Genomic DNA, 26115 nt, shown 5'->3' with positions numbered 1-26115 from the left:
CACACACAAACAAAAAAGAAAGATAATGATTTGTTACCAGCATATTCACAAACATGTATGTATGCATACTACTGTCCTCTAAAATTTGTGGAACAAAAGGTTATGCAGTATTTTAGAAAGTTTTACCTGGAGAATACTTGAATATTTAAAGTACTAAGCCATCATTTATGTATTATCTCACTTATTCCCATCATTGTTGGTGGCTTCTGATGTTCTTTTAAATGGCAGCATAATGATGGATTGAAATTTCAGTTGTTGAATTGACAGTCATCTGAGTAACATGACTATATTCCCTCATAGAAAAAGCTCCATTTAAATGGAGATTACACTAGATAGCATACAGACTACCTGAAAGCTGTCTCTGAGATTATCAAGTTGACCTGACTAAAACTGTTCCTCCTTGTAAAATGTTGCACAATGTCTTTATACTTTTTGTTATTAGTGGTAGCCCAAAGAGGTGTCATTTCATTGTGGCGCAATTTTTGTAATCATCCTCAAAAAAGAATCATTGCAAACATACTAAACATCACTTTTCATTATTTTGCAATGAAATATTCATTTTCAGAATATTCTGCCCATATGAATCACTGGAAACAAGCCAGTGCTACGTATACTCTCATCAATAGTATAAAGTCATACTGTATGCATCATCAATGAAAATCCTTCCTGCAAATAAACTTAATGACAACCTTTCCTATAAATATCACTAAATAGATGATGTTATGGGTGTTGATGTCTCAGCAGGTGCCTCTATATAAACACACAAAGGACTTCCTGTCAGAGTCAAAGAGAGTTCAAGAATGGCACCCCTCTTTCCCTCTCTAACAAGCTGAGATAGAAACAGATCCCTAAGGCTGTCACCAACCAGCATATACCTGATTGAAATCACTATGACTCAAATCCATGTGGCCAGCATCACGGCAACGTTCACCACAGAAAAGAAATTTGTATGGCAACTGGATGCAATCTTTCAAAAGTCTGCCAACTTCCTTTCTCTGTCTTTGTAACATGTTACAAGTATTCCTCTATTGAACACAGTAACTGTGTATGCAACATAATGCATTGATTTCCTTTGTCCCCTGCAGAGTACTTAAAGGTAGAAACCCTCCTAGCATAACAACCTGATTTCAACCCAATTTCATCTTAAAGTCAAAACGTAGTTCTCGTATGCCAGTCGAACTGTCAGTCATTGCTCTAAAATTCAAATGTTTGCATAAAAAAGGTGTGAAATAATAATAACACAATTTCAGATGAATAATGACAGAAATGCAAAACATTAGCCGAAAAGGTTCACCAGAAGTCCACAACCTCAGAGCTTTAATAACCCATCATGGTTGCCACATAATTTTCCATTTCAATTATTGGTAATCGACAAATTGAGCCACAGTGATATCTATCAATCTTCCATGCTAGAGCATGCAGCTTGTTGGAAAATATGATTGCAAGGACACGATCAATCATCATGTTACGTTCTACCTTCCCACAATGCTGAACATGGGTTAACGGGAAAGGCTCTGACTAGGATCAAAATTATTCTACAACCTTGATCTCAAAACATTCCAAAACTAGACAAGCACTCTGAGAGTGCAGACCTCCGCCAAGCATGCAGCTCATTTCCATCACTGATCTTGTTCTTCCATAGAGATATCAGTGATTTCCATCCATACGTACTTATAGCATGCTGAAAGTGTTTAAAGTGTGCTGAAAGTCGCCCGATTTCCCAATATAAAAGCCTTTGTTACGTCATAAACCCTCAGCTGCACGGCGCACCTCGCCCTGGCAGAAACTAGAGCAAGCACTTTAGTGCACACATGCAAACCTCAAATATGTGCAGCCTGAACTCCCAAGTTCATTGACCCTACCTGCCAAAATATCAAAAATCCTTCATAAATTCCCAAAAAATTCTTGGATCACTACCAAAAGTCTCAACCTTTCCTGCAAGTTTCATCAAAATCCGTTCACTACTTTTTGAGTTATTTTGCACACGTACAAACTAACTAACTCACGAACGAAGGGTTTAGAGTTTAGAGTGATGTATGACACTACATTGCACAACCTAAAGATCATGTAATTTGATTACATTGTGGTGTGATACTGAGAGTGGCATGGTGGCTGTGATGCTACTGCTAGGGTAAGCCTTAGGGTTAGGGTTACGGTTTAGAGTTTAGAATGATGTGCTTTAAGGCACTACATCACACAACCTACAGACCATGTAATTTGATTACATTGTGGTGTGATATTGTGAGTGGCATGGTGAATGTTAGGGTTATGGTTGGGTTAGGGTAAGGGTTGGGTAAGGGTTAGGGTTTAGAGTGATGTAGTGGTTTAAGGCACTGTATCACAGAGCCTACAGACCATGTAATTTGATTACATTGTGGTGTGATACTGTGAGTGGCATGGCGTGATGCTAGGGTTAGGGTTGGTTTAGGGTTAGGGTTGGGTTAGGGCTAGGGTTGGGTTAGGGTTAGGTTTAGGTTAGGGTTAGGGTTAGGGTTGGGGTTTAGAGTTTAGAGTGGTGCAGTGGTGCAGTGCTTTAAAGGCACTACATCACACAACCTACAGACCATGTAATTTGATTACATTGTGGTGTGATATTGTGAGTGGCATATGGTGGCTGTGGTGTACTAGACAAACCCAAGCTAAAATCAGAGTCTGGAGTCCCCCTTGCTGCCATAACCACTGCCTGTCACTATCATCCAAACATCTTTCCAGGCACAAATTGTTTTTGCCTGATGCAAAAGCTTAAAGGGGATGGCTAGTAACTGATCAGTAGGAATCTGTGGGAATGCTGGGGGATGATTGTTCCAATCCTTGTGAGATTCATTTAAGAGTACATTATATATCTATATATGGCTTGGGGGTATTTGGGACGATGACACAGCTCGAGCTTAAACATTGGCACTGCATGCGTTGTGCACCACGCAGGAATGTAGGCAGTCGGGTGGGAGCATTGAGCTTATAAACCTGACTGTGCCTGAAGCTCAAGCTGGTGAAGACGCGATTGTACATTTCAGCTGACTTCAGGCTTATTTCTCTGATCCCCCATTAGCGGGATATTCTTCAAGCTCGAGCTGATGAAGACCCACCTACTGTGTCATCGTCCCAAATACCCCCAAGCCACATCACCCCTCACACTTCACTACCCCCGCATTACATGTACGAACCCCTTACACTCATCCTCCTGACACCACACCACTCACAAGCAAATCCCCACGCCTTAAAAGGTAACTAATGTGCCTTAAATTATGTTGGTTTATGCAATACCGTTCGTATCACCTATACTTAACTACTACTACAACTTTATTCTTTCACTGCAAGTGTATGTGATAATACTGCCTTTCCATTGGAGCGAAATGTAATATTGCTGCCCATGTTTGTTCGATTTTCTCTTGCCTTGTTTTGGTTTTAGTTTTTGTTTTGTTGTTTGCGTTATTCTGTTGAAATGTATGCAAATTGGTGTAACTGCCTACATTCCGTTTGATTGGCTTCTTGTTATTACTATTTCTATTTCTGTTCAAATGCATGCAAATTGGTTGCTATTTTGCTTTTATGTTATGTCTCATCAAGCCCTTGAAAAAGGCTGGTGAAACAGCCGAAAGCTCGGGGAATAAAGGCAAGACTGAACATCACTGCAACGTCTATACTACAAGTTTTCCTTCCGTCATATATATATATATATATATATATATATATATATCGTCGCTGGGGAGACAAGACCTCGTATCTACAAATAGTCAAATGTTCACAAGAGCAAAAAAAAACATGGCAGCCAAAGCACTGTATCCAATGGGATAGATTTTCCTTTGACATGCCATGGTTGCCTCATTTTTGAGGTAACACAGCAAGGACTTGGACAGGACATTACTTAACTGATTATGTGTGTGACCATTAATCCAAAAAAGTCAATTTCACCAAAATTTCAGATACAAGGTCTTGTCACCCAAGCGACGATATACATATTGTATATATCATTCAAACTTTGATGCATAATAAAATAAAGAAATATACAAAGCACATTGACATACAGAACTAACCACAGAAGTGTGGAAATCACAAATTGCATACTGTAGCCGCCCAAAATGAAAAGCATTTCAGAAGGTTAACAACCTGTAATTAAATACTAGTACTACATGATGTGTGACATACAAGATTACATACTAAATCCCTGGAGGTCTCATTGTCATTGGGCAGGTTATATGTTCCTTATCAAAGTAAGCAGTCTCATCCTACATACATTCATAACTTACATGCTTCTTCTAGGAATCGCTCCCCAAGGGCCTGGGTGCTCTCCACTTTACACGTCTTCACTGCTACCTCCACTCTTTCATCCTGTAGAGGAGTAATAGGAGAAAATAACAAGATGATTCCATGACCAGAACATTTTGAAGTTCCTTGAGAGAACATTACTGCAAGTGCATTTAAGTAGATGGCACTATAGTGTTAAAAAAAAAGAAAGAAGAAGATAATTGTACAAGGATGAAGAGAAATATGGATGGGCAACTCTAATACACATTGACTTATCTCTTGCTAAAACATGAAAAAAAAAAAAAAATGGGTGACATAAATATTATGTACCAGTATGTTTGGTGAGATAAGTCATCAAATCTTTATCACTCTATTACTAGCTATATTAGTTTACAGAATATCACACAGCTCTACTCTTTTCATTCAGCTTGTATGAGGCTTCCATGAAGACAGAAGTATACAACAATGAAGTTCTTTAGACATTGCAAGAAAAACTGAAAGAAGAGCAACTACTTTGAAAGAGGGATGGTGAGAAGAATGTGTTTTTATGAACATAAAATATTCATGCTGCCAGAAGGAGTATGATATATTTCTTTGATTTCAAAATGACTTTTTAGGGATATGGGGATATTAAAAAAAAGAAAGGAATTAATATACTAACCACAGTCTTAAATCGTTCAAGGAAGTGTTGTTAAGATGGCATTACAGTAAAAATGCAGCAAATCACATTTCCAGAGCACTTTCATATGGGAATTGTGATCAGTATCATTCTGTAATTTTCAACATCAAACCGGTGTTAACTTGCAAATTGTATTAAGATACAAGATGTAGAATTTTAACCTACATGTAGCAATGTTGACAGTATGCATGTGTATCATTCAACAAAGAAATGCAATCTGTCACAGCTATCATTACCTAATATTGAATGCAGGATATTATATCAAAACTTAATTGTATCATATGGGCACATGAAGTCCACAAGAATGTGAAAAAGGTATCAAATAACAAAGAGAAACAAAAACAAAATATGTGACATCATCCATGACAGTAAACACTGGCATTTTGTGTTAGCAGCTACTGGTAGTAACTACTGAGGTGAGAAATATTGCATTTAAAAGCAGTGGAATGTGTTTCCTTTTAAACTCTATTTTTAGAAAATAGGTCTACTCATGACTAGACTGTTTCACTAGTGTGTCCTAGTTCATATCGATATTTTTCCTCTGTGGACATAGAGTAAAAGCAATTCTATACATACATAATCATATAAACAAATGCATTTCCAATATCATAAACTTGTATGTTTGCATGTTTTAGTTGTTGGGCAAGATTGCTAATTGTCAGGAAAGCCTTTGTTATGCAGGTACAAATATACTTGAAATTTGAATATATGTTATAGTACATTAGTCTAGGAAGAATCCAAAACTTCATTACTTCAAACCACTACCTTGATTCAATGAATTCAGCAGCATAGCTCTCAATACGAATGCAGAAAAGTGTGCTAAAGAGTGCTACAGAAAGCTTGTTCTCCTATCTGGGAGTGAATGCTGGATAATGTTATCACACATGAAGGATAGATTAAAGGCAGTAGAGATGTGGTTGTACAGAGGATAGTGCGGACATCATGAACGGCTCACACTTCAAATGAAGAAGTTCTCACAAACATCCAGGACAGAAAGGAGTCTCATTAACACAATTAGGAACAGTCAACTCCTGTTTTAGGCTATGTGCTGAGAAAGGAGAGAGATAGAGGGAGATGGAGACAGAGAGAGAGAGAGAGAAAGAGAGGGAGAGAGAGAGAGACATGGGAAATCTTCAGAAATGGATTAATGTACAATGTACAGACAATGGCTTAGAAAACACCACAAGCCATCACCTGCTACATAGAGTAAAGGGATAGGGAATTTTGTAAAACCATGATCACCCATGTTCTAACACAGAGAGTGAGCTCAAGCTCAAGTATACAAATACCTCAGGAATGTATGTCTAAAAATTCTCCTTATTGTTCCCCTCCACTTTTTAGCTTTTTCATCTTTTCATTTTTCAATAGGAAATAATGTGCAATTTGGCACACACTCATGTATACATTTAAAATAAAATTTTACTTGCATAATTCTCATCTATTCCTGCAAAAAGATGGACATTATTTTGAGCATTTTTGCACAAATTTTGGTCAAGGGTGAACGAGTCTAGAATGTAGGCCCCTATCTATGACTGACATGACTTAGTAGGTGGCATATTAGAGAACCCTTTGAATTATTTTCATTTAGAAATGAAAATAGCTGTAAGATACAGCCATGTACTGTCAGTATGGGTATCCTCTAGCCAACAAAAAGAATAAGAAAAAGTTTACCTGTTAAGCATAAGTAGGCTTCTCATCCAATATTTTCTATTGGTCTACCTGCCATTTTTTTTTTTTTTTTTTTTTTTTTTTTTGGGGGGGGGGGGGGTTCTTTCTTTCTTTCTTTCTGAGAGGCATGAGAAAATGATTGCTGGACCAATGAGTGTGAAATGGGTTGCTGGGAAGTGAGATTCATGCCGTAAGCGCAAGAATTGGTAGGTTTGCAATCGCAGTGTTTTATGATGACATGAAAATTGCCTCTAAATTCCTAACATGGGGTACTGCTTTGGGAATATGAAATGAGAGTGCTGACTTGTGGACTATGTGGTCTCAAACATTAAAGGTATAATTTACCATTTCCAGATGACACAAAAACCCAGCTTTAGTGCTTCAAAATAGTTCTAAAATGTAAGTTAGGGATAGAGACAATCAATGTCAAAGTGTTAATCACTATAATGAATGCTTAGTATTGTTAAATATACAAAATGTGAACAATAGTTATAATAAAATTGCTTCTAGAATAAACCATATAGAGTTATGGTTCATTGAGAAAAATAGTGATATCTCCTTAAAGTGTATATTACGTTCTACTGCAAAATCTTTATATGGTAGGGTGTTTTGTGAAACAACTGCCCTTCACATACATGTAGTAATTAAAATATTTTTTAAATCACTGCTCCCACTGGTAAACAGTACCTTTAAATGAAGTGACTTACACCAGTTACCTCTACTTGTTCATTATCCATTGTTCTTGTCATTTCCAACCACAAAATACTGCTGTTCTAATACTCATTATTTGACATGTATCTACAGTGATGCTTCATTAGATAAAATCACCCTCTTTGTGCTGCAAATATTTACCTTGGGGTGTTTTTCTTTTTCTCAAGCTCTTTTTTTTTTGTGTAAATCAAATATCTAATATATAGATGACAGGGTTGTGTTTCTCTTGACTTGTAACAGCTAATAAAAAAAAAGAACAAAACAAAACAAAGCTTACAAATACTTGTGAGAATGAAGTGAGTTGAGGTGTACATAATCTACATGTCAACAATCACAGGTCATCTCTGGTACACACTATCACAAAAAGTGATTGGCCAATTTCCTCCTGTTCTAGCACTGACCTGACATACTTGCCATACCAGTACAATTTGTTTTTGATAGAGTTTTTGATAAAGTATATTTTACATTGGCTATTAATCATGAATTCATGTGCTCATGTTTAGCTAAAATGATAGGTAAGATATGGTTGTGTAGATGATGTGCAAATAGTATTGATTAGACAGCAAGGAGTAGGGTGGGGTATGGAGAGGCAATGGGGGAGGTATAATAAGCCACTGTCAGTTATGAAAGTGATTATTTCCTGTTGAATGGCTGTGCCCTCATCACATGTGGTTGCTACATCGGGTCTTCATGTTTGTCAGCAACAGCCTAATTCACAGTCATCAGTTTGGACATAAGAGAGTACAAATAGGAAGCTACCATGAGAAATGACAATGCATCATGCCTTATGATGAAGGCTGTTGCTACGGATTCATATTTCATGCGTCCTAAAATCCTCTGCGTCCCTCAAACAGAAAAGAATCATTTGAAAATCAAAAGCTGCTACAGAGACAGCGTCATGACTTGTCCACTACAGTAATAATATTTATCTGTGAAAAATTCCAACTCTTCCCTGGAACTTTAAAACTTAAAATTCTAAAACTTAATTTTCTTTATGTAAATTGTGTAATCACAATACATCCATCATACCAACCAACCTATCACAGGCCTCTGCAGAAACATAACAAAGAAGCGGAAACATAACAAAGAAACTGAAAACGAAACTTAGTAAATAATTGAATAAAAGACATTTGACATTACAGTGCCAGCTGACAAGTATATTACCATGATGTATGACAAAAAAAAAAACTAGAAATGTCGCTTTGGCGACTGGTATGCCTCCGCCATAATGCATGATTTTCCCAATAGGTCTAGATAGTACATGTGGACACTGTGTGATTACATTTTCACAAAATTGGCAAAATATTGGAATGACAAGTTTGTCACAAATGTGTTGAATGTTCACCTTCCTTGACGTAGGTTTAATTGGATGAATAGGAGAGCATGTATCTAGGGATTTAAGGACTTCATTTGACCCATTCATACATTTAGGCATTGAGTAATTTTCAAGGTACAGGTGTGGAGAATAAGTGCAATTTCTGAATTGAATAGTAAATTGTTACCATTTTCATCTGGCCCTTGACCCTAAAATTCATAAGATAATTACTTTCAGGTAGAACATGCATAATATGTACTAAGTTTCAAGGTAACTTGAGCCACTTCCGAGATATGGAGGAAAAAGTTAGTTCAGCACTTTCACTTGATCTTTGACCTTTTGACCTTTGAGGCAAAAAGAGAAAAAAAAAAACTTTCCAGAGAATTTCTATTAGGTTACACACGCATACACCAAGTGTAAAAAAATAACCCTGCTGGCATTGCATAAATATGAGGGTAATAGTAAAATTTTGAAGTCTTGCACTTGACCTTTGACCCCTGACCTTTGACCCCATGAACCCTACATTCATTAGATAATCACTTCCAGTCAGTACATGTATGTGTATACTATGTTCCATGAAGATACCTTGAACAATTTTCCAAGGTACGGAGAAAAAAAAAAGAAGTTTTAATATTTTTACTTGACCTTTTGACCTTTGACCTTTGACCTCATGACCCAAACTTTCACCAGAGAATCTTAATTGGGTAATACATGTATACACTAAGTTTCAAGAAAATCTCTTCAGGCATTCAATAGATATGGTGGAAATAGTGAAATTTTATGTATTTGACCCTGACCTTTTGACCTTTGACCTTTGACCTCATGACCCAAACTTTCACCAGAGAATCTTAATTGGGTAAAACATGTATACACTAAGTTTCAAGAAAATATCTTCAGGCATTCAATAGATATGGTGGAAATAGTGAAATTTTATGTATTTGACCCTGACCTTTTGACCTTTGACCTTGAGCATGTGCACCCAAAAGTTGATAGGCACAACTTCACCCCCTAATACACATACATGCCAAGTTTCATTAGGATACCTCAACAGGTTTCGATAGTTACCTTGTCCACAAAATTCATTACGGACGGACGGAAGGACGGACGGACGGACGGACGGACGGACGGACGGACGGACGGAAGGACGGACGGACGGACAACCCGAAAACATAATGCCTCCGGCACCACTTCGTGGCGGAGGCATAAAAAAAAATGATTGTGCTCAAATGACTTGTTTATGTGCAGTGAACTTTCATTACAGAAATGCTTCATCCAATTCAGATTTATGATATGACAAAAGAGTCACTTTCACAAAAATATGCACATGCCATTTCAGAATTCCAAGGAATGTATCATGTTACTATTTGTCCCTGTATATTATCCTTGATACATCTCACACTACTGCAAACAATGAGCCTATGACCTTTGACAAGTACCCTCAGGTGCATAATCATCATGATCATAAAGTCATTCTCATAAATCTTTAAGTAATGGACTGACATCAAGTATATGTAAATTCTGTCCAATATTGCTACTGTTATCTTTACTTTCTAATATCAAAGAATATTACACTCTTTAATTTAAAAAAAAAACTGTTCATACTTCCTCAGTTCATTTTATCTCATTTAACCAAGCATTGTCAAGCATCAGATTTTGGGCCTTGACTTTTGACCTTCCCTTGCAACCCACACTCATTTTAGTACATCTGTATGTGGTTTACAAATACTGCTCTACAAAGTATGGTTGTACATTTCTGCTGCTATTACAAAGGTGGCAGCACTGCTATAATTGAAAGCCAGAACAAGGGTTCAATCATGCTTCTTCATCTCCTTCTTTTGTAAACCTCAAGACAGCATCCAGCCATACGGTTATGATATCATCCCAGTAAGTTCTCCAGCCTGAACTTTAACATTCATACCAGAGGTCCTTTCTGCCACTATATCAAATATGCTTCTCACCATCATCCTGCTGTTACTTAATATATGTCTGAATTTCTGAAACTTCTACAGATGTCTAGTTCTATTTCACTTTTTCTTTTTCTTTTTCTTTTTTTGCCTAGAATGAATGACTGGTTTTTTTAATAGAAGCAGCATTCCCTGATGACATGGCAGTCTCTACCCCTGATAAAAGGTCCAAAAGAATGAGAGTACTGTGAGTACAATGCTACCATTAACATAAAAAGGGTTGATAGACAACAATTTGAGGACAATAGAGGAGAGAGCCATCTGTTGGGTGACTCACTCTACGGGGAAGGAGCAACATGAGGGTAGGAGTGTTTGGCAGCAACATTAAAGGGTACTAGCAGTTCACCTCCCTATTTTCAGTATAAACCATGAGATCTGCTAGAGGGTCAGTACTCCTCTGACAATACACCATCAGGAATTTTGGAAAGAATGAATGCAAAATGCTACAAAATTCAATTTTACAAAATGTTGAACCTGCCCTTGCAGTAAACTGCAGAGCATTTGCTGGGGATATCAATAGACTGAGGAGCACCATCCCCCCCCCCCCAAAAAAAAAAAAAAAAAAAAAAAAAAAGAATTGACGTAATTCCCTCTGCTTTGTAAATGCAAAGAATTTCACAAAGGCCCTAATGTTATATGACACATGATTTATGTCCTCCTCCACCTGATCCCATTGACTGCACTAAATAACCAAACCAATTGCAGTGATAAGTACTCATTCACAAATCAGTTGCTGTACCTCAGTTTGAGGTATGGGGCAATCATTGTACAGAGTCAGTGAGAGTGGTAGTGGCCAATCCCAATTAATTCATTTCTGATCTGGCAACAGCTTATCAGAGATATCAACAGTTTCCACAGGGATTAATTGCTACATCCCAAAATCGTTCCCCCGAAACCGAACACATGGCCGTCACCCACACTACTGTACAAACTGGGTGAAGTGTATGTACATAACAGACATACGGAAGCTAAGGTTTCCTCTTCAACCTGTTAGTAGCTGATATACATCTTGCCAAGCCACACATTTTACACTACATGGATACTTTGGCAAAACATTTGTCCCTTCTTTTTCATTTTTTTTTCTTTTTCTTTTTTCTCTTGGGCCACTGATTTCAGTTCACGAACAGTTTCGGTGAAAGGATTCCCTGCTGTCTGATACTGAAAAACATCTCACTGCCATTTAAAATCAATCTATTCCAACACAATGCAACAAGATACATCAAAATTTCTCAGTCTCAAGCAGCACTAACATGAAAACATCCCATGTTAGCTAATATTTTAATAGATAAGTGTGAAACAGTGTTATGGCCAGTAGGACTATGGTTGATTGTGATCAATCAAAAGGTATAGAATTTGGCCAAATGACAGCCATTGCACTGAACTGCAAATAAATTTCAATTACTCATTTTGTATACAGATTTTCTTTATTATCTTAGATCTTAAATGTAATTCAGTTGGTTGAGATTTATCCAACACTTTTGTCAAAAAAAAAATCTGCACAAATTATGATGTAGTCAAAATAAACAAACATATTAATCATCTGCATTGGCTGAAGGCCGCCGCACACTATACGACTTTCTGTCACACAACTGACCAACTTTGGAGCTGAAATAAACAAGCGTGTTTATTCTGAGGCTATTGTGGTTTATTTCGAATCCAAAGTCTGTCAGCCATGTGACCAAAAGTCGTATAGTGTGCTGCGGGCTTACGAGGAGTCAAATGCATCAAACTCTTTACATAACAGGTTACAACCTTTAAAGGGCTGAAAATTTAAACCAAGGTTTCCTTGATCTCCAACACAACTTCAGCACCATGGAATCAAAATTATATGTGAGAACTTGTCTGTCATGCTCTGACTTAGTATCTTGTGAAATAAATATATTCTGGTGATATAAAAATAGTTCTTTATTTAGTGGACTAGTAAACAATAATGCTTCTGGCACCAGTATCTGGCAGGGAGACATCAAAATGCTGACACACTGAGAGCTAAGCTGATGCTGATATGGCATGTACGTCAACTAAAGAGTTTTTGTGTTTCTATTTTAAGGGGTATGGCTGGGTTGTTGTGTCTGACACACAAACATCCCTTTAACTGATAAAAAGAACCTGGCAATATTTGTTGGAACCAGCTAAAACAGCTTACACCCCATCTATGCAAAAAGTCGGGCCCAGGAGTGCTCCTGAAGCACTTCGACTTTGATGCCCCTCTGAGTTAGTTAATAGAGTTTAGAGGGCTTAAGAGTGTTCCTGGAGAACTCTCAATGCCCTGTATAAGTGGGGTCCTATATTTTCATTCAAAAACAGACTGCTGTAAAAAAAAAGAAAAAAAAAAGATAAATAAAAAAATATAAAAACAACAGAAAAGATTGCAAATGTATATATGTATAGATAACAATAAACAATAACATAACAATAATGATAACAATAATTGTATTTATATGACACTTTAAACTAGTGTTTCTAAGTACACTGGTGCTATTCATACAAAAAGACTAGAAAACACAAGATATAGATATAGATATAGATATATAACTTGGGCATGGTCAGTGGCAAGAATGTTTATCATATCAATATCAAACAGTCAAACAACTTATCATTCCATGAGTTTCAACGGGGAACAAAAAAAAAAAAAAAAAAGAAAAAAAAGAAACTTCACACATCACGCTCTGTTTGCTGACTTGCTAATTATGCAGCCTGAAGCAAATGAAGTTGTTTTGATGAAGCACTTCACATGATTACACATGTTTTGCCCTCATCACTCCCCTTCTGTTTTAAAGGCAGTGGTAATACAGCATCCTGCTTTTGACTATGATGCCCTGACAGCTGATATTCTGTACAGGCTGAAATGGGGCCTTAGATAAGTACTGCAAAGTGAAGCTAAGAGTGCACAGTATACATTATTTGAAAACTGAACAGGTAACTTACAGGCCTTATAAATGCTGATTTACATCCCAGTAAAGGTGTTTATTTGATTAACTCTTATTGAATGAGTAGATGGCTGAAATTTTCTTAAAGCATGACTACTAGTTCGCACCCATGTATCATAAGGTCCTTGTTCAATCACCTATCACTGAGTGCTCAGCCATAACATGCCTTTGGTACAAACATTTAAAAATGTATGTCTATTCTTACAGTAAAAACTAAGATCACTTTGAACTGAACAGAACAAATTCATATCTTCTGTGAAAGTGAAAATTTCATGATTTTGTAGGAAACACTGACAGTAAGTTGGGTGAATTCAACAAGTTGACATTAACACTTCCACATCCAAGTCCATTCACACATTAAGAAGAATAGACTTAGTCTGACTGGAAGAGTAGAGTGTAGAAAATCTGTGGTACCTGATCAATGTAGACCCCTTTGTGCACATCTCCAAACTGGCCTTCGCCAATTGTCTGAACCAGAGACACCAGCTCCCGTGCTATCTCATAATCCTTGGCAGCTGGCATGGCATAATCATCTTCATCAACGATCTCTGCATAGTCATCTGACAGTCCACCTAGAGATATGGTTGACATGGCACAGATATGTTGTCATATTCCCAAATGGCCACAGTTATAAACACAGCAGCATGTCACTGAAATGTTCACAGATTATCAAATAACGCTTACACGCTTCCAGGTTCCTGCCATCGTGATTGCAATTAATGCAATTTTAATTGCAAATATGTTAAGGATAGGGCCTCAGTACTGACAGCATCATCAGCATTTTTCTGTGGTGCATTGTCAACATGCATATGTGCAGCCTTCATGTCCCATAAAGAGCCAAAATGCCTGACGACATATATATCTATAACTTATCCAACTTAAGATGAAATGCCACTTTTAAGATTTTGCTCAGTAATATCAATATGTGCTCATATGAGTTTGAAAGGTGATGAAGGAATAAAGACTATTGTTGGAAGAATCAAACTTCTCCAATAAACTATTGACATGCATGCCAACCCGAAAATTCAGGAAATAGGAATAACTTGGAGATATAATGCAAACTAGACATTTCACCCATCTCCCATACTATTACTATTAGCAGGTGTTGATAAAATTAGGAACACAAGGTTGAATGAAGCCTCTTCTTTCCTAAGAAATAGGAATGTTCCTATCAAACGGGTAAAATTGGCAGGTATCACTTTTCCCACTTTTTATCTCAAAAATATCTCCTGCGTTACACTCCCTGTGGGAAATTATGGCAAGACACGATAAAAATAACAAGAATTTCAATGGACACCTACATAAAAGTTACCTCTGACTCAGATTGTATTTGATAGGACATAAACAAATTAATGTTCTATTACTCAAACTACTTTCAGACCTCAGATTTGCAATAAGGAAATGATTCAGTGAAAAGTGGCAGGTCATTTATTTTCTCTAATTCATCCTAGACAGGAACTCATCTTCACTTAATACCTATTCTATGACTATATATATGCAAGGCAAGATAGGTGTCTTAGCTCTAACAAGCCATGACACTTTTGGACTCATCATCACAATCTGACTCCATTTTTCACAAAGGAACATGGAAATATTTTTCTTCACAGAAAACCATTACACTGCCCCTTGCAAAAAATATCGTCTGTTGAGAATGAGAAGGGTGTTAAGTTATCTTGAACACTATGGGTTTTGTGACAACTTAACGCCCTTATCATTCTCAACCGACGATATGTACTATGTTTTGACAAAGAACAAAGCATAGGAAGTTATGAATTATTCGTTGATTTTGTTGTCTTTTGTTTTCATAAATATATCCCAACAAGCAAAATGCCGTGCTAATGGCCAAATACAATAATCTCTGAAGCACACAGGATCAATTCAAGTGAAAAAAAAAAAAACATAAAACACATAATTTTCCTATACTCAAGACTCCTCCAACCCTTTCCTCAGTAATAAAATTCCCTGACTTACAACCAATGGCTATTCACAGCCATGCAGATTTGGCTGCCATGATGAAATATACTAACTGAAAGGGAGAAGGACAAGCAAGCCATCACAACATCAAATCATTGTATGTGGGTGTGATGATGTGCCAGGTTTACTATCAATCTACACTACATCAAAGGATGACACTACCTTTCTAACACAATGTGAAATAGAACAATAAAATGGAGAAATTCTTAACATTCTTAACATGTCCCTATAATTTTTCTGACATTGCCAAGTTGTGCTACATGCAATATAGATGCCCTTATTATTATTATTATTTTTTTTTTTTGGGGGGGGGGCAAAATTCCCCAGGTCAAACATTACAGGTCATGGGGTTGCAGCTAAAGCATTTTTTGGCTGCAATTTTATGTACGAATGTGAAGTTGTTACATAATTTGATAGGCAGGGTACAAATAAGTAGACACTCATTTCCATGAAATGAGTGGTAAAAGGTCAATGGTCAAGGGTCAAGAGTCAAGGTCTAAGGTCAAGGGGAGATGTATGTCCAGTCAATACTTCAGCTAGGAATGTCTAGTGGTATTGTAAGTCGGTGCACAGGGTAGAAATAAACTGACGATCAATAGTAATGAACTACTAGTTCTACCCCCTTAAAGGGGGTAGAAAGACAGAAGTCAAGAACAAAGGTCACTGTACTTGATTAGAATGTAATCCTCTCCCCATAACTTCATCTATGGAAGTCTAGTGGTAATTTACCTGGTAAGATGGATAGAAATGAATCAACAATTATTTACCTGAAATCACAGGGATGAAAAGTCATGGGTCAATGTCAAAGATCACCTAACTATAGCTTCCACTGTTCCAGGAATCCTTTTCCTTTATTCTGACCATAAATTCCACAAGGTGTATGTCACAACTACATTGATGCAAATTGACAGCGCAATAGAAAAAAAATAATGAATTGGGAAATACCAGGTACTTCCTTTGTGGCAGAGGGCGAAAGGTCAATCCTTTGTCAGTGGTCAAGATGAGCCTAATCATAATGTAAATGAAGAGTCTAGAACATATGGCACATACATTGTGTGAAAAGCCAGCATCCCAGTTGACTGTTAGTTTGTTTTTTCCTTTGGGGCCATAAAACAATAATTTTACCTAATTCAGTTGCATTCAAGGTACACGGAGTATTTCCCTTTTCACACCAAATATCATGAAATAGAGTAAGAACTGGACAGATTTCATACTACTTGCCACATGATACAGCTCAATCCTAACATGTTACAGTACACTTAAAGATTGGAAGAAAATGGGAATTTACAAAAAGTGTAAGATATCCAAACAAGATAAACAATTTTAAAGGCATAGTGTTCTTTCATTCCTCCTAAGCTCTTTAGATCTGAAAGAAATATTCATGACACTTTCAACAAGAGTGAGATAGACTGACCTGGTTTGATGGTGGGAGTCTTCTTACGTCCACTGACTGTGACCTCATTGTTGGCTTCAGAGGAGGGCAGTCGGCTGTAGGTGAGACATTTCAAGAAGCACTCAATAAAATAATGCCACTTGTGAGGTAAACGCCCTTTCTTTTTCTTTATCCCCATGTTGTCAGCAGATGAGAGAAGTGATTACAAATCTTGTTGATAACGGACACTTTGTTTTCAATACTACGCTGGCAACAGCTCAAACCAAGCATCATGGTCCAAGAAAGTCACACATGTTGGTTATTAATGGATTACACACATGTACAATTCAAATTCAGTGGCTGTAATGTGGCAAATATCCTCCTACTTTTATGCTAGGTGTGACAAAAACAGTTCAGGTGGTTTCTCATGGAAGACTGTGCTGGGTGACGGTGAGATGAAGACCTGTGGTTATCTGGGCTATGCACTCCTCACACATCCTGAAGAGAGTTCATATTTCAGTGGAGTAAATCTTGATCTCATGAAAAGAAAAGAGTCAGTAGAAACGAAGGGTTGTGGTTCACTCTCATGATCATGTGTACAGTATCCCTGGTCATACCATAATCTAGAGAGACTAACAGTACTCAGCGTTCAGCCCTAATCCACTTTTAGCCACAGCCACTGTACAGGATCTCAGGCTAAATCAAAAAGTTGGCAGCGAGCAAAGCATTATTATCATTCATAGTAATAGAAATTAAAAAAAAAAAAAAAAAAGCTACAATCTAGATTCCAATGGATTCGAACACAATAGCACAAATGATCACCGTTTGTTCATTAGCCAGAAGTGAGAACAGAGTGAGTAAAATAAATGGACTAACTGTGCAGCTGCAACAAAAGTCCTTAGATCTCAGAACATCTTGAGTTACAGGTCCAATGACAATGGCGTCATTTGTGCAGCAGCCAGGCTGCTTACGTTGTTGACAAATTGCCTAGCTCCTGTGGGCATAGACACACTTCAGCCGCTGCTTGTGTCACTGCTCTCTTGGTTTGGCACTATCTCTCATCCAAAATGACAACCTTGGCACTGATGACGGGAATTATTGATGATTTCCACCACTATGATGGAGCAATTATTAACAAACATGGTCTTCCAAATGGAACACTCTCATAACTATCAATTTTTAGGGCAACTGCAATTATCTGGCACAAGGATACACACTGTGAAATGATGCCAAATTCAGATTGTAACCTGGCGCAGGTGTGGTTTGCAGCACTGGCCTTGCAGCGATATTGATAAAATGGAAATGCCCTGCAAACCTGCAAACCTGAAAGCTCTAGAAATTCTTTACTATATCATCATCTGAAGAATCAGTCAGTCGAAACAGCAGTCTTGTGAAAAAGCAGTTAAACTTTATACAAGGCTCCTAGTGATGGCAGATTACAGGTTATGAAATGGTTCAGAACATGCTGATTGTTGGTTCCACATGACAATCCACACTTTGTGAGCTCCTTCAAGACAACGATGTAGTCATCCCACCAGGACTACACAGAGAAGTCAAGACTCTGTGGAAAAAAGACTCCCTCCTGGTCCTAAAAGTGATAGTGCTCACTGCACCTTGAGCATTGACTAGGAAGAGTGCGATGAGAAGACAGAGATCACATCTGTGATAACTTGTTCTGAATAGTATAAAGATGAGCAATATCACCCGCTTGCCCAGGGTGAGTCAACTGGCGGTCCAACACTTGAGACTCTGTGGGTATAGTCGAGATCATGACGTGACAGGATTTTCTTTTTGTCTTTCCTGGCCTGGGGGTTTGGCTGACACACGGTACAGCATGCACAGGTCTGACTGACTTGCAGTCAAATAGGAGTCAAAGAGGGACTGAGTCAGTTGAGAGAAGGGGAAGGGGTGGGGGTAGTCACTGATATGAGCAAGACAAGAACACACTCTGATCTGTCCTCTCTCTCTCTCTTATTTTTTTTTTTTTTTCATATGTGGGGACTTTGAGCAGAAAACAGGAAATGTTGAAACCCTCACCGAAGCAGAGCAGTAACAGGCTGTGTGTTAAAGGGAGAGCATTCTAATCGTTCATAGTGGAACTTATCAATGGGCCTGAAAAGCAATGTCATTTTGATCTAATATCTTTCCCATGAATTAACTCTGTTACAAAGACACAATATGACTTTATTTTTGAGTAGATACAGGATGTGGGTTTCAAATACATTCAAACGATCCTCACTGGTTTTAGACAGAGCTGTTGGTTGTGTTATATCATGTCTGCAATCAATACATCCGAAACAGCATGGCTACTTGCATGTAGAAATAATAAAAGTTTTTATGAGACATGGGCAGTGGTTATACGCAATGAATGAGATGGCATTCTGTTCTTTTATGACATATCCATGTTTTGTTTTTGTTTGTTTTTTAAGTTCATGCGACATTCAGTCACGGTCTGATAGAGACAAGATTGAAATCATTTCCTGGACACAGTATACACGATGGTCTTTGTGGACAGCTTCTCATCTTGCACTGCCTCCTGAAGTCTTGTGATATTTCCATCCAATCCATCTCATGTGATGACACCCGATGAGGTTATCAGCTTCTCATCAACACACTACCCAAGAGGGTGAAATTTCACACAAACAGTGCTACTCAGCATGTGAGCACAGAGAAAGCACTGATGTGTTGTGACTATGAGAGGAATCATCGTCAGGGTAGGCCCAATCACTGGCAACAGGAATGTGACATGTTTCACCTCAAGAAAGACAGGAAATTCCAGCAACACTAATTAAAAAGAGAGCAAAGACTTGAAAGCTAAGTATATGATAGCAATTTTCGTTAACACCAATAATGATAAGCCTTTATGAATACATACACGTACCTGCATTTAGGTGCAGATATTTATTGAACATACCACTAGTACCGGTACCCAATTTTGTTTGCAAGCAGCAGCCATTAAATGAAGACAGTGCAGATGTCAAGCCCACTATAGGTTAATCAGCCACATTATTTCTGAAAGGTGTCAAGAATGGCAAAGCCCTCAAATCTTGTGCACACATGCAGTACACATGTACTGCGCATGTATGCAATTGGATACAAAGAAATATATGTAAAGGATGTGTAACACTGAAGATCATGACAATCGTGTTCACAACATCACAATAAAAATTCCAGCATCACAATAGATATTCCAGCCTTATGAAGAATTAAGCAAGAAATATGGAGAAATGACAAACATAGCAAAATGCAAATGAGATCACACCCCAGGTCCAAACCATTAACAGTCTATACATATCCATGATAGTCAAAAAGAAGACATTAACATATAAGCACACCTTGTAACCTCTGGAATTCAAAAACTGCATTTTTTTAAACCCAGAAGTTGTATTTTACCGACCAAAAACTAATATGCAGATCAATGCTTTTTTACATTTAGACAATGCAGAAAAAGGACTATATACATTTGTATTGTACATCTGGTAATATAAACAATCACTCTGCTTTCCTTTTTTCCAGTTGGCCTATAGTTTACACACTAGACCTCATCTAAGTAGAGCATCAGAAGCTGAGATGTGCATGCTGTTGTCAGGTCGTCTTTCACAATATGGATATTCAGTCCACAAAGTTTTTGCTCTTATGTTTACAACACCATAATTGTCACTAGATGGCTATGCAAAGCACTGAAGACTTGATTTTTGTTTTTTGAAATCTTCAGCAGAACACATGAAGTTCTTCTCTGTCTTGATATGGTGCGTGAGACGGTTGTACACAAAGTTGTGTGTTATTTACTTAGCTAAACTGTATACATCAGTCACAGCCCTGCCGTTACCATGCTTTGCACGGCGTCTGGTCAGGCTACTGTGCTACGGCTTTGCCTATAATGAAGTCCGACTAAAACACGGTAGTACATCTCACAAACTGTTCTCCTTTAAATGACTGAATGATAAAATCACACTTGGTTGAGTACTCTTCTTTGTAGGACTGCTTCCTAGGTTACTTTTTGGGACTCATACTTGACTTTGCATACGGGATATAGACTGTGTGCACCACATAAACTGCCATCATGTGTTTACACTGTAATTTGTTTTTTCTTATTTCGGCCAAATCATGTTCTTAGGGGAGAAACCGTACAGTCATATTTTCCCAAAATTATTGTACAAAATACAAACAAATCATACTAGTTGGTAGGTCTGCAGAGGTGTACAACATGAACTTGTGTCGGGCAAATGTACTAAACAATGTGCTACAATGTATGTTCTTCCACTAAACCAAATTTAGATATTCCTCCCTCATCCAGCCACATGCACTGTCACAAAATTCTAAGTAGAGTGCAAAGCAAACAGAACCAAAAAATGAAGACATCCTTTGCCTTTGCTTGCCTTCTTATTTCAGATAAGTATAATACATCTGCCAATTAAATACCACTTGATATAACAAAGCAAGTAAACATCCTAGATGACATTATGAGTGATGTGTTTTCATTTTGACAATTTCTCCACTGAAGCACTGTAACAAACATTATTTCCTTGATGAACAAAAATGACTTCTGTAACTTACACACTGTAGTAGGCCCGGTTGTGATCAATTAATGCATAAGGTCGATCAAACATGGCAAATCCTGACAGATAACACAGCTGAGTCTATCTGAGAAATGTTGGTATGCTGCCCAAGAAGCACTAAAGAAATAAGGCTTTCCAGTTATCAAGACATGGAGACGAAGAAACACAGCTCATCTCATTCTAGGTACACGTCCCATCTGACAGGAATCCACAGTGAACTTTGAAAATGATAATACTTCTCAAGTGCAGCTTGGTCATAGGAGACATTGAGCATGGTTTATTTACAGCCTCCACATGACAGGATGCCAGTGTGTTGTTATTGTTTATAGTCTGGGAATATGATTCAACCAGGAGCAGTCTAAGCCCCCCTTGCTCCTCACCAGGCTACAGTCATATGTGCACTGCCCTCTATACATCACAACCTCATCAAGTCCTGACAGATTCACGTGGCCAGCTATACCAGGCTGGTTGGTAGTGGTCTGGTGAAACGAAATCCTGTGTTCCCATGCACTGGATCAGGAATGACTCTGGTGTAGAGCATCAGCTGCATCCTTCACTGTACATGTATATCAAGAACTTCCTTGCCCACTGATTTAAAATGTCATGGCTCATAATCTCTGGCCCAAGCCCAATCTGAGTAGCTTGAGCTGGTAGGGAGGAAATTGCGTCTTTAGCCTGATTAGTTCAAACAGTCATCATAACAATTACCTTTGTGTCTACAGGAAGACCATTTCTCGTTGCCTATCAAAAACATAGTAATTGCACAAGACAAGGAAAAGCAGTTTGTGTGATTATGGAATAAAGATATACATCAGCACACTATCTATGGCTCACTGTGTGGGTGCAAGTACGAGCCACATTTATAGTGTGTGTACACTTTGTTTTGACCATGCAAGTGTAAACACTTCATGACCACACATCAAACTGTTGTCTCATACATGAAGTATTTTGCTTTCTTTTTTTCTGAAACCATAAATAACACAAATGCATATTAGCCTGACCAAACATTACCTAGAGCTTTACACACTGCTGATTATCCTAATCATGTCCTATACTCATTATATGGAGTATGAAAAAGATAATTGTTGAATTTCCTCACTGAATGTTCTTTGTGGTGAAACAGAATAATTTCACAGTGCTGTCTGTATACATCAGAATGTTGAATAGACATAGAAGTAAAGTTTTTACATTGAAGGAGAACAATACTGTCAAGGAGAAAGGACAAAATGGACAGTGCAAATTTGCAATAATGTGATTATAACTGGCTGAATTTCTCACAAGGGTTTAAAAGTCATATGGACACAAAGCAATTTGCACAGGTCTGGTATACAACTTCACTACCAGATAACTAGCCACTTAATATAAGAATTCAACAGAGGTAGTACTGAGATGAATTTGAGTGAATAGAAATTGCAACATCTAAAAAGAATACAAATGTGATTACAACATTTATGTGACAAGTAATTTATCTATTGGGATATCAATCAATCAATTTATGATTTTTTTTTATCAAATATCATTCAGGTACGATATCAAAGTCAACCAAAGCTGTCACACTAACATGAAGAGTGTTGTAATCTAATTTATATTTTCAACCTATCATACTGTAACATAAACCTGAAAGGTTACATTTTTTTTTCAGATAAGTGAAAGATTCCTGATGCATGCCTTCCAAAGAAACACATATACACTCGAGGGAAAGGAAATAGAAAGTTAAAAATACCCTTGAAAATGTTGCTGCTAAACTTGTAGATTTAAGAATTAGTATTTGACATCAAGGTGCCAATTTTGATTTTCTTCAGAAGGTAGACAGGATGGCCCCTCACTTTCCAAGAAAAGTAAAAACACTCAATCATACTATTACCATGGCCTAACCTTCAGGGAGTCTGATTGAAAATTTGACATACCAAATCACTGGATATCACTGGTCATCACTGGATAGAATATGGAAAAATTATAGAATACTTAAATGTTAAAGGGGTACAATACACTCAAATTGAAGCTCTTATTTGCAAAGTAATAGCAATGCAATTCAATAGTGCATATGAGTGCCATTTGAACTGACATCTCATGTGGCATACCTACAACATTATTCACTTCCTGATTAAGATGCAACATTTACTTGTTAAACAAGATTTCTATGTGGTATCAAATGGAAACTTGAAGAATATTGAATTCTACTTGTTATCTCTACACCAATGGAGAGTATGATACACAGTTTTTCTCCCACAAGACAGTGATCTTTAGCAGAAATTAAAGGGAAGGTAAACCCAAAAAGCAATGTGGATTGAGTGAAAGCAGCAACATTAGTAGAACACATCAGTGAAAGTTTGAGGAAAATCGGACAATCGATGCAAAAGTTATGAATTTTTAAAGTTTTGGTGTTGAAACCGCTGGATGAGGAGACTACTAGAGGATGACGTATGAGTGGACAACAATACAAAGAAAATATAAAGGAAATTCAACAAAAATTCACTTTTCTAGAATTATGAAAGAGCAATGGACCAACCTCTTTCAGAAAGCAGGGGGAATAATTGCTACCCCTAACATATGTCAATATCAAGTTGATGGAATTTGTAATTTTCATGAAAAATGAACACCAAATCTTTAAAAATTCAAAACTTTTGCATCGATTGTCCGATTTTCTTCAAACTTTCACTGATGTGTTCTACTAATGTTGCTGCTTTCACTCAATCCACATTGCTCTTGGGGTTTATCTTCCCTTTAAGTATAAACTTGGAAAGTTTTTTTTTTTGTTCACCCCCCCCCCCCCCCTCTCTCTCTCTCTCTCTCTCTCTTCTCTTTCAAATTGAGCTAGAAGCAGGGAATTTGGGTAGGTTTGTTTCTGGGGGTGGGTCTTATTTTTCTTCTTCTTCCTCTTTTTTGGCAACTGGACAGTTGAAAGTTGGCTGAAACATAGGTTGGCCAAGTTTCACTCGTTTTCAAGGATTTCCGCTGTAGCTACTGAGTGGTCATCCACATGGAAGCCCTCAACAAAACTCTGCCAAACCTGCTCACTTTTTTTCATGTGATGAGTCATCATGTAAACATGTCATTTCAATTAATCACCACATCAACCTCCCACACAGCCAGCATAATGGTAGTTTACCAATCAAATATAGTTAAAGATCCGCAATTCCCATTTGTGTGCTGTTCCCTCTAATAATGCATTTCCTAACTCCTATTACATTACTCAAATTTCCATGAGCAGAAGTCCTAACATTCCTTCAGTCCACGAGGATCTCACTACAAGGATAATAAAGGTCATAATGGTTGAACAAAACTACTCTTAGTAATCAAGGTACAAATGACTTCATTTTGTGACTGGAAAGAAATGGGAAATGTCAGCCAGTACAAATCACCAAATTTGGCACAAAATAAATAAAGTAAATGAAAACTGTTCAAGTAAAAACCTTCACATGATTGGTTTTAGATTGATACGATACATACAGTTTTGAATATAAACTGATTTGCATCAACTATTTACATGATGATTTACATTACAACTTTACATGAAATCAAGAGTTGTAGTACTGTTATGTTTAATGAAGTTTCCTGGGACTTTTTTTTTCATCAAAGTGGAGTATCAAGGGGGTGCAGATTCTTTCCAATTCATGAGTGCTAATTGCACACGGAGAGCTTATATAGATTGTATCTTGCTATTCAGAATTCGCTAAAGGTTCTGAAAATAATAGGCAGCAAGGAATCCATAATATTCCTGCAATCATACAGAAATATTCATGAAATTCTATCAGTACACGCACATGTATGTGTATACACAACAAATCTCATGCATAGACTCTCCAAGAGATGTGTTCTTCATTTAAAAAAAACAACAACAACAACAAAAAAAAACTATATCCTGTAATGGACAGATAGTCTGGTAGGAATGGGGGGTCCCCATGCACCCCCAGAACACATTTTTTTAACTTACTTTTTTGTAACCCTTAGGGTGTCTAGTTAATGATTTTTGTTGTTCCCAAGAAAAAATCGTGTCCCATGGGGGTCATTGGCGGCCATCTTGGCAGCCATCTTGGATTTTCAGAGAAAATCATTATCTTCCATAACTTTTGAAGTACACAGCACAAAATTATAAAGAAAGCATTTCTTCAGGGTAAACGTGACACGAGGAATCGATTGCAATGGTTATTTACGTGATTAAAGCAAGTCTGAAACAAGAAAAGCCTAAAAATATGCAAATTTCGGTGTCATTTTCAGCGAAAAATACCTAGATGGTTTAACTTTTGAATTACACAACATACAGGGACAAATAAAACAGTAATTCAGAGTTAATATGGCATGAGGAATCGTTTGAGAGAGTTATTTACATGATTAAAGCAAGTTACATACAAGAAAAGTCCAAACATGTGAGGAAAACCAGTGTCGTTTACTCTAGAAATATTTCCAAGTAGTCTATATACACATATACATGACAATCTCATATCTCCTATAAAGAGTAAACTAACCTCTTTTTCTTAACAGTCTGGCAGGAAAGAGGGTGGGGGGTCCCATGTACCCTCCTTTTTGTATCCCTTAGTGTGTCTATTTGATTTTTTTTTTTTTTGTCTCCAACTGAAAATCGTGTCACATTGGGGTCATTGGCAGCCATCTTGGAATTGCAAGGAAAATCATTAATTTCTATAACTTTTGAACTTTCCAACATACAAGGACAAATAAATAATTTCTCCAGGGTAAATTTGG

General features: G+C 37.4%; 1 protein-coding gene across 4 annotated transcripts in view; it reads right to left on the bottom strand.

Moving 5' to 3' along the window:
• The window catches only part of LOC140234291 (focal adhesion kinase 1-like), a 189279-nt gene that overhangs the window by 37454 nt on the left and 125710 nt on the right, over nt 1-26115 (bottom strand). For all 4 annotated transcript variants that reach the window (XM_072314350.1, XM_072314352.1, XM_072314351.1 and 1 more), the window contains 3 exons: nt 16898-16971; nt 13924-14081; nt 4248-4329 (listed from right to left, as the gene is read on the bottom strand). In XM_072314350.1, the coding sequence (XP_072170451.1) occupies nt 4248-4329; nt 13924-14081; nt 16898-16971 (314 nt within the window). The remainder of the gene's footprint in view (nt 1-4247; nt 4330-13923; nt 14082-16897; nt 16972-26115) is intronic.

The sequence above is a fragment of the Diadema setosum genome, chromosome 10 (genome assembly GCF_964275005.1).
Source record: "Diadema setosum chromosome 10, eeDiaSeto1, whole genome shotgun sequence".
Classification (NCBI taxonomy): Eukaryota; Metazoa; Echinodermata; class Echinoidea; order Diadematoida; family Diadematidae; genus Diadema; species Diadema setosum.
This window is presented reverse-complemented; position numbering and strand designations above follow the sequence as displayed.